This window comes from Stigmatopora nigra, chromosome 23, assembly GCF_051989575.1.
Source record: "Stigmatopora nigra isolate UIUO_SnigA chromosome 23, RoL_Snig_1.1, whole genome shotgun sequence".
Lineage (NCBI taxonomy): Eukaryota > Metazoa > Chordata > Actinopteri > Syngnathiformes > Syngnathidae > Stigmatopora > Stigmatopora nigra.
The window spans coordinates 5,763,414-5,777,045 of NC_135530.1; the positions used below are offsets into that span (position 1 = coordinate 5,763,414).

Here is a 13,632-nt window from a genome sequence, read left to right on the forward strand (position 1 = left end):
CTGAAAATTTTTGGTCACATCGGAATGGCTTGTTTTTATGTCACGATGGCTTCGAAAACTGGTCGTCGTGGTGTGCGAAGAACAAAACACCTGTTGTTTAGACTTTCCATTTATCAAAATTTGGTTTGACTCCAACTCGAAAGTCAAACAGTTGTTTGCCGTTATCTTTGACCACCAACAACAACAACAATCCTCTGCTCCATTCCCACACTCGCCAAATGTGTGTACATTGGCACGAAAAGCCACGGCAAAAGCCACGGCATTTGAAGGCAAAAAAAAAAAAAGAAAATCGCACAGATCCCTGCTAAGATGTCGGACGGCGCCGCTCCGAGCTCTAGTAGGGGAAAGGTCGCCACCCGCCATCGGGTACGTAGACCCAGAGAGAGATGTCGAAAGATCGGAGCAGGGCGTCCGTTCAAAAAGGTAAAAGGGGGATTATCTGGCAGCATGCAAGGCAGGAATGAGATTGCATCAGCCACCATTTAAGAAGAAGGCAGGAAGTGGGGGAGGTGTGTCAGTTGATTGTTTATTTTTAGTGGCCTAACTTCCTTATTCTTTCATGCTCTACTTCGTAGCCGCCACGTTGGCCAAAGTACAGCTCTTTCACATAGTCTATGTCCACAAGTTTTATTCCTACACTCAGGGGAGAGAAATACAACCCCACCACCACCGCCTTAACCAGGTGACATTCATTGAGATGAGATTAAGATGGGCCGGCGGCCAATATAATACTAATTTGACCGCAAACTCTACAAGGTGTCGGGAACCTTTTTTGACGAAGAGAGCCATAAACAATTCATATTTTCAAACATTATTCCTTGAGAGCCATACTAAGAATTTAAAATTAAAAATATATGAAAATGTGAGCATGTATTATTCATTTCACCACTTTTAAAGTAAAAAAAACCTCAGAATTATTTTGAGAACATTATTTCACTGTTGCTAATCAATGAGTATCAATGAGAGGGATGCATGCAGAAGAGTCTAATGAAGAAAAAATATTATTAATTAAAAAGGCAGAGAGCCATATACACCCATCAAAAGAGCCACATATGGCTCCCGAGCCATAGGTTCCCTACCCCTTGCTCTACAACCTCGCACCCCTCTTTTTTCTGCCTCTCCGGCCAGCTGTTACATAATTAAGTTGGGAAACCTCGAACCGGGTCGGGGCATTTTTCTCTCGGGGGGCTCCAAAGAATTCGGCACCCAACTGTCACCTGGCGCAAAGCCTTTGGAGTGTAGCGTGTGATATTTGCAGACTTTTGACTTCTGATATTTACCTGTCAGACACTCCGCCCTCTCACACGCTGAGAATGTGGAGGAACTTGTGAGAAATCCAGAATGGACCAGTCACAACTTGACTACGCTGAAGTGAAGAATGTCTTTAATATTTGCAAACCTCATCGTTACTATACTGACGATTATGGCTTCCACAAACGATTATTTTGATCGTTAAAGAATGAACGAATATTTAAAAGAACTTTGCTTGCGATCATTTTGCGTTATGGCATTTCAACTTTGTCAATTTATGCGCGTATAAGCCGTACCCTCGATTTAGTCGTCATTTTTTGTGTGTTTTGTTACAAATATAAGAGAAAATACAATAAATGGCCCAGGATAGATAGCTTGTGACAATTACAGTGTTCCCTCGGTTATCGCGTTTAATGGGGACGGGGACCACCCGCGATAAGTGAATTTCCGCGAAGTAGGGATTCCCCTTCAAATATGCTTAATTTGAATTTAATTAAAAAATATATTTTTTTTAAATTTATTTTTAATTTTTTTTTTAAATTTTTAATTTGTATTTTTAATTTTTCTTTTTTTTTACCCCCTGTATACAGTCCACCATATAGAATACGGGTAGAGAGAGTGAAATTCATGATATAACAAAAAAACTGTAAAATATGTTGTTTCAATGTAATATTTGTTTTTTTTTTCCCAAAAAAATCTGCGAAACTCGGAGTCCGCGGTATCTGAACCGCGAAGTAGCGAGGGAACACTGTATTACGGGATGATATATAATCCAATCCAATCAAATTGGATTGCCATTAGAGTGAATGAAGCAGTAATAGAAGTGAAGAGCCTGAGATCTAGGACATGTGTACCTCAGTCTAAAGCCCCCTTTCTAATACATGGAATCCCTACAAAGCCCCGTGTGAGCCAATCTTGGTTTTGTGTCTACGCTCACGTGACCGTACGCATTCTTGGCGCTCTCGCGTGTATACAACTTCTCGGCGGGGGCCCAAGACAGACGGCCCTAGACAAAGCTAATGTTAATCTCTCGCCGAAGGTCGGCAAGAAATAAAGGTCAGGGAGAATTCAAGGCCAGATTCGCAAATGTCAGGTAGAAACTTGGCAGAAAGGCTGTTTGGCGTCTCACCTGGAAACTAGGTTGTCATTAATCAATATTCATTTGGGTACAAAAAAAGCAGGGGTGCAAATACTTTGTGTTTTATCAACTAGTTTGTCAATATCCTCATCTTTAATGGCAATAAATGACAAATACAAAGCAAGTTTTCACTCACTCCAAAAGCATTTACCGTATTTTCACGACTATAAGGCGCACCGCATTATAAGGCGCACCCTCAATGAATGACATTTTTTTCCACATATAAGGCGCACTGTATTATAAGGTGCACTGTCTATTTTGGAGAAAATGTAAGACTTTTAAGTGCACCTTATAGTCGCAAAAATACAGTAATTGCTATTGACTTCCACACAGTCACCTCTTGAGCCAGCCATTGTTGATGTTTTGGATTTTTTTGTATAAAATCTTGCAGTGGGGGGGGGGGGGGGGGCTATATGATGGAAGATTTTGTAAACTAAGATGGCATCTGCATATTTAACAGTATTGTTTCAGTTCAGGCGTTTGTGTTTCTTTTAATATCCCACAGTGATGGTTTTTCGTTTTTGGTTTTCTGTTTTTTCCATATATAAGGCGCACTGGATTATAAGGCGCACTGTCTATTTTGGAGAAAATGTAAGACTTTTAAGTGTGCCTTATTATCGTGAAAATACGGAATGTTAGTATTAACATGCCAAATTGTATGTTCTTATCACTGTTGTGTAGAAATTTGGACATATAGTCCTTTTTAAAAAATATTTTAAAAAAATGAGTGTCATACCCATCTTCTTTTTTTTTAAACATTATTTTCCTTTCTTTTTTTTTTAGGCATCTGCATGAGGCATCTAAAACAACTCCAGTTGTGACATGTGCTTCTATACCAGCACCCCCGATTGGCTTCGAAAGCGGCGGTCAAGGTGAGGGTTTTTCCACTGCCTGCTCCGATTCAGTAAACTTCCATTGCGGAGAGTCGTGTGTGTGTGTGTGAGTGTGTGGGTGTGTAGTGGGTTGTACTCCCTGGCTCGGACATATCTACAGTTGAATCCACAGTGTCATACAAGGAGAGCGAGTCAGTGCGGGAATGTGCTTTTGTTTATGTGTGAAAGTGATCAATCAACCCATTACAATGTAAATAGAGGCTTAACCTATGACTCATTCATTTTGAATGTGAATTTGGTGTGGTGACGCGTTTCCATAACAAAGCCTGCATCTTGCGCTGCTTTCGTAATGACAACAAGACTGCTGCTACCACCTAGTGGCTGCTTCTTGTTTCTACATTATCTACAAGAAGAAGTTGCCTCGAGACCAAAGCTATAAAAAAAGTCCCTGACACTTCCTTTTGGTCATCAGCCAAGTGTGTCCTTCTTGTGTCAGATTAAGGCCATGCTAAATTTAGTTCCGGACCATATTTGGGAAGGAACTATGTCACATGTGTCAAAGTGGCAGGCCGGGGGCCAAATCTGGCCAGCCGCATCATTTTGTGTGGCCCGGGAATGTAAATTAAGAGTGCTGACTTTCTGTTTTAGGATGAAATTCAAATGAAGAGTATAGATGTATATTAAATTTCCTGATTTCCCCCCTTTTTAAATCAATAATTGTAATTTTAATGCATTTTTCTGTGTTTTTAGTTTAAAAAAATGTAAAATCTAAAAATATATATAAAAAAGCTCAAGTAAACATTGTTTTAGATCCATAAAAAAACATAATATTCAGGGATTTTAATCCATTTAAAAAAAAAATCGAAATATTATATCTAAAATGGTCCGTCCTATGTGAAATCAAGTTGACGTTAAAGCGTCCCACAAACCAACCAAAGTCCGACACCCTTGGCCTATTATTTTGTTGAACTTTGGGTAAGTACATCAGAGTTTGGCATTTCCTTAGGAAATGTTTCTGCCATTGGCTGGCTAGGCTCTAGCACCCCTTGTGACACTAGTAAGGATAAGCAAATTGGAAACTGAATAAACAAATCAACATTTCTATATACTATTTAGTTTTCTGGGAAAATGAAATACATTTTTTTTTAAAAAATCCTATACCTAAGATCATGTTACCCAGACCTTTACTACACCAAAACTTTCAAGGAATAAAAGCCCCATATTTGTATTTAGTTTCCCATATGCATTTTCCCCCTGCTTTTCCAACTACTGCTCGTAAAAAAACACATCCATCACAATGGTCAGTTATAATATGTTAAACATATGTAGTACTTACTGGAAAGAGGACAATGGGAACGGTCAATGTGACGGCCGTGAGCACTGCCAAACGCACCATCAGTAGCAGGGTGTCAAACTTGTAAACCTTAGTGAAGGTGTGAAGTAACTCGGCCTCCACGTTTTCTGTTCAGTAATAGAGAAGGCCAATTGTGAATACCGAGAACATTCTACATGCTAACAAACTCATCTCGGTCATCATGACATGACATTAGATCTTAACGCGTCCAAGTCTACGTACATTCAGGTGCAATCGTGAACTGGAAATAAACCATCGTTTGCTAGCCAACTGCGTCAAGTTAGTATTATTAGAAGCTGTTTGACATTCAGGATGTGTTAGTGGCTCTGCTGATACCTTTATCTCTGTTTTCGGTTGCTTAATGGACAATGTTAAGGCAGGATGGAATGTTTGGCGTCTACCGTGTTTTTATGACTATAAATCGCACTAGCTAAAAAAAAGTGCAATGAAGGTATGAAAAAATATATATACCCTAATTTCACGACTATAAGGCTCACTGCATTATAAGGCGCACCCTCAATGAATGACATTTTTTCCATATATAAGGCGCACTGTATTATAAGGCGCACTGTATATTTTGGAGAAAATTTAAGACTTTTAAGTGCGCCTTATAGTCGTGAAAATACGGTAATTGCTATTGACTTCCAGGTATGATGAAGCACTCACTACACAGTCACCTCTAGAGCCAGCCATTGTTGATGTTTTGGATTTTTTTGGTATAAAATCTTGCAGTGGGGGAGGAGCTATATGATGGAGGATTTTGTAAACTAAGATGGCAACTGCATATTTAACAGAATTGTTTCAGTTCAGGCGCTTGTGTTTTTTTTTTTAATATCCGACAGTGGTGGTTTTTCGTTTTTGGTTTTCTGTTTTTTCCATGTATAAGACGCATTGGATTATAAGGCGCACTGTCTATTTTGGAGAAAATTTAAGACTTTTAAATGTGCCTTATAGTCGTGAAAATACGGTAACTCACTCTGGAGTATAAATCGAATTAAGGGGGATATTTTATTTGATAAACTTCATCACAAAGAACAGATATGCTATTTTGATAGATATTAAAAAAGGAAGAAAATAAGAATAAAGGCAATAGCTGATTCTTTTTTTTACCGTCAAAAGGTTTAAAGAAATCATCATCATCATTTATAAGAATGAATTATAATGCCAAAATAATAAGTTACCGTAAAAAGTGAGGTATCCAAATAGTGCTGACATCATATACATGATAAGCATTGCCAAGATGGACAGGTTAGAGACATTTTGCATCTTCTTTCTGCTGCGACTGAAAAAATAGCGGAACACGTTTGATAATTCATATTCCAAATGTGTATAGATTGTACTCTTTGCAAAAAAAAAAGTATACTCACTCTTTTAGCTCACTGTAGATGGGCAGTACCTCTGGGTGGCACACAAAGGCAAAGGCCAAGATGGGGACAGTGTAGGCGGTCTGGAAAATTCATATTTTGATAAACTCAAAAGGCTTTGGCATCTTGGCAGAAATATTACAAATGTATTCAGGACAAAGGACACTAATCCCACATTCATACACAAGTCCAGGCACACCCTCCAAAACCACCTTAACCAAACATTCTAGAGTATGGATGTCAAAGTGGCGGCTCGGGGGCCAAATCTGGGCCGTCACATCATTTTGTGTGGCCCGGGAAAGTAAATCATGAGTGCTGACTTTCTTTTCTAGGATCAAATTAAAATGAAGATTCTAGATGTATATTAAATTTCCTGATTTTCCTCCTTTTAAATCAATAATTGTAATTTTTTATCCATTTTTTCCTGTGTTTTTAGTTCAAAAATCGTTTTTTTTTAAATCTAAAAATAGATTTAAAAAAAGCTAAAATAAACATTGTTTTAGATCTCTATAAAACTTAATATTTAGGGCTTTTAATCCAGTTCTTTTAATTCATTTATAAAAAAAATAATCTAAATATTATTTCTAAAATGGTCCGGCCCACGTAAAATCAAGTTGACGTTAAAGTGGCCCACGAACACCCTTGTTATAAAGTTTCATAAATGACTTTTCGTTTTTTATATGTATTTTTAGATTTTACAAAATGATTTTTGAACTAAAAACACAGAAAAAAATGGATTACAAAATTACAATTATTGATTTAAAAGGGGGAAAATCAGGAAATTTAATATACATCTATCCTCTTCATTTTAATTTGATCCCGAAACAAAAAGTCAGCGCTTATGATTTACTTTCCCCGACCACACAAAATGATGCGGCAGGCCAGATTTGGCCCCCGGGTCGCCACTTGGACACATGTGGACTACACAGTCACCTCTAGAGCCAGCCTTAGTTAATGTGTTGGAACTTTTTGGTACAAAATCTTTGATTTGATGTTTTATCAGTCGTTATTTTAGTTTTACCTGAGAGTTGAAGATAAAGTATTTTGGTGTGCACATATCCTCGTCATGTTGCGGTTCAACGTGGACGCCGGCGTGAGTCGGGTGGCTTTCCGTGACCGCCGGCGACACGTCTGCCCGGGAGAAGTCCATTTGCGCCGAGCGATTGTGGAACGCGTACACGCCCGCCATTTGCGAGGAGTTCATGCTGAGGTTGGCTGACGGTTGGTCAAGGAATGGCAGGGGGCACGGTAGTTGAGTTTTTTTGTAGATCACCTGGGAATTCAAAGATTTAAGCAGTCAAACTAAATGTAAAAACGCTTCTTTTATTTCCATATGTTAAACTGGTTTCTATTTTTTCAGTGTAAATCCCTATTGGTTTCCTCGATTTAGCGTTTTCAAAAGCGGTGTTGGTCGACTTTTTTAGATCGAATGGAAGTGTGGAAAAAAGACGGAGAGAGATATGATATTTTCCATGTAGGAAACTTAGCCACAAATGGAAAAAAGTGGAAAAAAATGTTGCATTTAAAAAAAAAGAAGTTTTGGTTGCCATGGGGCTATAATTAACTTCAGGAGAAATATTTTGTGAAATGCCACATTTTCATTTACCGTATTTTCACGACTATAAGGCGCACTTAAAAGTCTTCTCCAAAATAGACAGGGCGCCTTATAATCCAGTGCGCCTTATATATGGAAAAAAATAAAATGTGTCATTCATTGAGGGTGCGCCTTATAATGTGGTGCGCCTTATATATGGAAAATACGGTATTTAGCTTCTACAGTCAAGTTTGAAATAGAATAAGGCTGGAAAACAACAAAATCTAAATGCAAAAAAAAATATTGAATAAACAATAGTACTTCAACCAATAGTGGCCTCCACACAGAGTAAAAACAAAAAATCCGAAAAAGTACTGTATTTTCACGACTATAAGGTGTACTTAGTCTTAGATTTTTCTCCAAAATAGACAGGGCGCCTTATAATCCTGTGCGCCTTATATATGGAAAAAATTAAAATGTGCCATTCATTGAGGGCGCGTCTTATAATCCAGTGCGCCTTATATATGGGAAAAATGTCATTCACTGAGGGTGCGCTTTATAATGCAGTGCGCCTTATAGTCGTGAAAATACGGTATCTTGTTTTAGCTGTCCTTCGCGGAGTTGAAGCAAATCCTTCATTTATTTGAAGAAAAGTTACATTTCTAGACTGTGTTCCGGATTCTACTCATTATCCATTGAAACAATTTTATGTGAAGTTGCAGCCTTTTTGTGTTCACTTGCTGTGCTCTTACGTGATATTGTATTGTAAAAATTTTACAGTCTACAGGCGTAAATTTGAAAATAAAAAACTAAACTTACCACTCCCAAGAAGAACACCATGCAGGAAAGCGAAAAACCACTTGTGTAGCCCAGGTAGCCTGCAATTAAAAACCAACGTGATTGATTTGTAGACAGGCATAAACATACCTGTCAACTTGTACGTTTTATACGTATTTTATACGTTTTTTTTACCATTTCAAATCATGTACGCCGTACACCGACTTTTGTACAGGGAATTTTTGTTGTTGTTGTTAAAAATCGCCACTATATTTATGAAAACCGATCTCAACAAGACCGTTTTGGCTAAAATCCAGATAGTCTCGTAGGCTGGTAGCCAACTGTCATCGATCGTTAATCATCAATCGTATGTATTTTTTTAGCGGTGCGTACGGCAATATCGATAAAGGATGACATGCGCATGCGTAGATATACATAGAGTAAATATTGTGGAAACAAGCACTGAGGAGCCGCATAGTAAGAAACGAGTTACCGCGAGTAAACATGCGTCGTATGGTTTTTGTACGTTTTTTGGGGGGTTTGTACGGGGAATCGTCATCATTTATAAGGGCAGTTATTGGCAGAGGTTGACAGGTATGCATAAAAAAGACTGCATAAAAAAAGACAGCATAGATATGGACGCTATTTTTTGAATGGCTATAAGCAGAAATTCATTTCAATGTCTATTCAAGGATATGGGTCACAAATGTAGGTCAAATATCTTGAAATAGTTTGATCAAATGTGAGGGGGGGGCCTTCAATTGACAAGTGTGTCTGTAATGTCGCCAAATATACATCTCTAGCTACCTTAATTCCATTTTTATGGGAGCTAAGCCATTTGAACGCAGGCTGTCGGCCATAAAATTCCAAGCGAGTGATCGTGCTGACTAAAGAGCTTAATGATACTTTGCTCGAAATGGCGTTTGCCAGAGATGATTGACGTTTCATTCCTTTTTGGCTGAGTGTAGACAGCTGCGTGGATGCGACATAGATCCTTCCCGCTTACGACTACGAGGTAATAACTTTACAGCTTGTAAAGTCATTTTGTATGATTCCTTACCAAGATTTTTAAGTAGAGACAAAGGGAAAATAATTCCCACTGATACAAAGATCACCAGGTAGTTCCCATTCAGGTACCATTCACTGCAATGCAAAAAAAAAAAAAAAAGGTTAAAATCCAAAGATATTCCGCCCACATTTGCAAAATAATATCACGTACTTACCCGGAACTTTCTTCCAAACCCAAGAATGCTCGAATAACTTCTGGCAATTCATATTTGACGATAAAGAGGTAGCTTGACATGGCTGCAAAAATGACATGAGATTTTATTCAATTGAAACCACATCACCCGGCTGTTTTTATCATCTAAACCAGGGGTGTCAAACTCCCTTTGGTCTGCGGGCCGAATAAAGCTTAATTTGAGATCAAGTGGGCCGGACCAGTAAACTCGTTGCAAAATTACATAGAACTAACAATAAGCCCACTTTTTTTCCTTTGTATTAGTCACTAATACTAATAATTAGTGCAAAGAATGAGTAAATTATCCAAATGTTTATTAAAATAACTTTCCTTTTACATTATGAACAATATATTATGAACAAGAGAATAACATAAGAACATAAATAAATGTCAATTCATGTTGTCTGCACGTACTAAAACACTCTAGCGGATAATACAAGAACTACAAATTTTAAAGAAAATTAATTTTTTTAATACAGTGCAGCTTTCTTCTCCGGGCCGTACCAAACCACCCGACGAGCCGGATCCGGCCCGCGGGCCGTATGTTTGACACCCCTGACCTAAACTCTACACCGTACCTCCAATATTTTGCATGATAATCGATCCAAATGCAGCTATTTTTCCAGGCCATCCAAATGCTCTTTCACCCAGTTTTTCATAGATGAGGGAACCTATTAAATCACAATCCCGTCTTTAAACCACAGGATATTAACACCAAATCTTTTGATTGAGGAATTGAATACTAACCTCCCTCTTTAGCTGTCATCAGAAGCAAATGCACGGAATACAAAGACAGGACGGCAACGGCGATGAGTAGGAGTCTGCGTACGGGAGAAATTTGGGTTTATTGTCACTGTTATCAACAGTTGTTGACTTTTCTATGAATCGGTAGAGGTGATACTGACGTAAACAATACAATGCCAGTGTTGGCCATGGCGTAGGATAGGCCAAGGATGCCGCTGCCCATAATGGCGTTGCTCAAGTTGAAAACCGACATTCCAAAAGATGTATGGCCCGGATGCTGTTTAGAGTTAGAATTTTCCCAAAAAAGTCAGTAGAAACCAAGCATGTTTTTTGTCCAACTTTTTATCCATAGCTATACTTACGTATTCTTCGTGGTATTCTTCATATTTCTTCTTCTTCATCATCCCATTGGTCAGAAACTTCTGGCTTTCTCCGTCATCTAGGTCATCCAGGAACTGACTGTGAATTGCAAAGACAGAAATTTGGATTTTTCTTGTCGTAAACGGATGGTTCTACAGTGTTCCCCCGCTACTTCGCGGTTCAGCTATCGCGGACTCAGAGGACTCAAAGGATTTTTTTGGGAAGAAAAATACAAATATTACATTGAAACAACATATTTTACAGTTTTTTTTGTTATAACATGAATTTCACTCTCTCTACCCGTATTATATATGGTGTACTGTATACAGGGGGGTAAAAAAATAAAAAAATTAAAAAATTGGGAATTAAATTCAAATTAAGCATTTTTGAAGGGGAATCCCTACTATGAAGACCCAAATAATAGTAGGCACTGGAATAATAGTAGGGAGTGGAAAATTCCAAATGAATTAATAATAGTAGGCACAGGAATAATAGTACTACTACTACTACTACTACTAATATTCATTATTTTTGGACTTTTCCACTGCCTACTATTATTCCGATGCCTACTATTATTAATTAATTTGGAATTCTCCACTCCCTATTATTCCAGTGCCTACTATTATTCGGGTCTTCATAGTACTTCGCGGAAATGCACTTATCGCGGGTGGTCCCGGTCCCCATTAACCGCGATAAGCGAGGGAACACTGTATTCCACTTTTCGTTATTTATGTGGAGGCAGAACAGACCTGTTGATAGTTGCCTTTTCAGAATCTATGGTCTCGGCGAAACGGTCATCCAAGCTGTCCGCGCTATCGTCGTCGGCTTCCGTGGATACTTTCCTCAGCTCCATCCGATCCATTGCGATTTGGGATGAGATGTGTTCCTAGATGCTTAATTTCAAGGTCACCAAATAGTTTGATCCTCCTATGTCTTTTCCTCCGCAATTTGATCCTAAATAGAAGTGAAAAAGACATTAGAACTGCTGGCATGAGGCCAGTTTGGATTCCAATGTATCTCCAATGAGTCTGAACCATTTCTTGGAACTGTGTGTTCTGTTACCTAACTTAGAAAAACATTGGGCCCCTTTTGTATACTGCTTTGTATTACAAATTTCCAAGCATACAAGTACAGTGGTACCTCGACCTATGATCAGTTCTACCTACGACATGCTCTTGTTACGATGAAAATTTCGATCGAATAATTGGCCCACCATACGATCAAAATTTCGAGATGCGACCAAGCCAGGTGGCCATGACATAAGAGGCTGTTTATCATTGTAGCGCACTGTCTTTTTTGCCGCATCTCATTCGTGTATAACAGATATCTACGAGCACTGAATGCACATACACGGGTAGAAAGAGGGCCTTCTGGGTAATGAAGTATACACGCACACACAACGCCGATAGCCAATGGCATCTTTTCTCAGAATAAAACGTATTACCGTATTTTCACAACTATAAGGTGCACTTAAAAGTCTTAAATTTTCTCCAAAATAGACAGTGCGCCTTATAATCCAGTGCGCCTTATATATGGAAAAATAGGAAAACCAAAAACGAAAAACCACCACTGTCGGATATTAAAACAACACAAACGCCTGAACTGAAACAATACTGTTAAATATGCAGATGCCATCTTAGTTTACAAAATCTTCCATCATATAGCTCCTCCCCCACTGCAAGATTTTATACAAAAAAATCCAAAACATCAACAATGGCTGGCTCTAGAGGTGACTTTGTAGTGAGTGCTTCATATCTGGAAGTCAATAGCAATTACCGTATTTTCACGACTATAAGGCGCACTTAAAAGTCTTACATTTTCTCCAAAATAGACAGTGCTCCTTATAATACAGTGCGCTTTATAATACAACAGCAAACAGCGAACATGTGGGTGGAGGCGTGGCAAACCGCTAACTAACTCGGAAAACAATGGTAAAAAAAAGATTAAAACAAAATTAGAATTCAGTTTTGTGTAAAGTTACATTAAACTTATGTTTGAGTGTGTCTGTATATATTAATCCAAGTTCACTTAAATTAGTTTGTTCCGTTACAAATGCGTACGAAACCCCCCTCCCACTCTGTGCATCTCTCTCCTGTACTAAATTAATTGAAATGCCTCTGTGTTATTGTTATAAAACATGACATATTCTGAAACGAGGTCAAGAATGCAAAGAGTTCTTCAGACAACAAGAGACTCTCTTATTAATTTCCACCTACAGGGAGGAGGAGGCCTGCTTCAAATTTTCCACTATCACATCATTATTATGTAATACGGCGAGATTCGATCAAAGTCGAATTGCTGAGTCACTTTCTCACAGAGCGTTCTTAGTAATAAGTGAGCATGGAACTCTATATCACTTGCATCATAACATCAAACGTCGTCAATTGAAAAAAGATTCAAAATAAGATCCATCGTTGTGTGACTCCGCAATAACAAAAAAGTGCTGACCAAACATCTTTGCTTCAATACATACAGGTAACGTTTACAGTAAATAATCCATCGTGAATTGACGTCAGCTGCGTAAAAAAAAAATAGTCCACCTGACACCTGATTTATGCCTGAGCCAATACCGACTACCGCACGCTTAAAAATCATTGAATTTTACAATTTCTCTCGTATAAGCCGCCCTTGTTTCAATATTTCACCTCCATATTCGTGGTTTTAAGAATAAATGTCTTACTTTTTTAGCTAATATCTTAAGAAAAATAATTTCACGTGGTATTTCAGAGACACTATATAAATCAGCTGCCCAATTGCACATTCATATAGGGCAGGGGTAGGGAACCTATAGCTCGGGAGCCATATGTGGCTCTTTTGATGGGTGTATATGGCTCTCTGCGAACCTGTGTGGTAAAATATGGGAAGACCTAAGTCCCAAACGCACCAATGGGAGCGTCACTTCGGGCACTGTGGCACCGAAACTATCTCTAGCGCCTTTTTTAAATCATAATTTTTCTTCATTAGACTCTTCTGCATGCATTCTCTCATTGATACTCATTGATTAGCAACAGTAAAATAATGTTCTCAAAAGAATTCT

At 38.4% G+C, this 13,632-nt stretch overlaps 1 protein-coding gene across 2 annotated transcripts in view; it reads right to left on the reverse strand.

Moving 5' to 3' along the window:
- The window catches only part of slc38a4 (solute carrier family 38 member 4), a 28,387-nt gene that overhangs the window by 4,838 nt on the left and 9,917 nt on the right, over nucleotides 1-13,632 (reverse strand). For both annotated transcript variants that reach the window (XM_077709378.1, XM_077709379.1), the window contains exons 2-13: nucleotides 11,345-11,549; nucleotides 10,598-10,694; nucleotides 10,397-10,512; nucleotides 10,239-10,312; nucleotides 10,070-10,162; nucleotides 9,475-9,556; nucleotides 9,312-9,394; nucleotides 8,294-8,352; nucleotides 6,962-7,213; nucleotides 5,944-6,023; nucleotides 5,758-5,858; nucleotides 4,559-4,683 (exon numbers count right to left, since the gene is read on the reverse strand). In XM_077709378.1, the coding sequence (XP_077565504.1) occupies nucleotides 4,559-4,683; nucleotides 5,758-5,858; nucleotides 5,944-6,023; nucleotides 6,962-7,213; nucleotides 8,294-8,352; nucleotides 9,312-9,394; nucleotides 9,475-9,556; nucleotides 10,070-10,162; nucleotides 10,239-10,312; nucleotides 10,397-10,512; nucleotides 10,598-10,694; nucleotides 11,345-11,457 (1,275 nt within the window). In that variant the 5' untranslated portion in view covers nucleotides 11,458-11,549. The remainder of the gene's footprint in view (nucleotides 1-4,558; nucleotides 4,684-5,757; nucleotides 5,859-5,943; nucleotides 6,024-6,961; nucleotides 7,214-8,293; nucleotides 8,353-9,311; nucleotides 9,395-9,474; nucleotides 9,557-10,069; nucleotides 10,163-10,238; nucleotides 10,313-10,396; nucleotides 10,513-10,597; nucleotides 10,695-11,344; nucleotides 11,550-13,632) is intronic.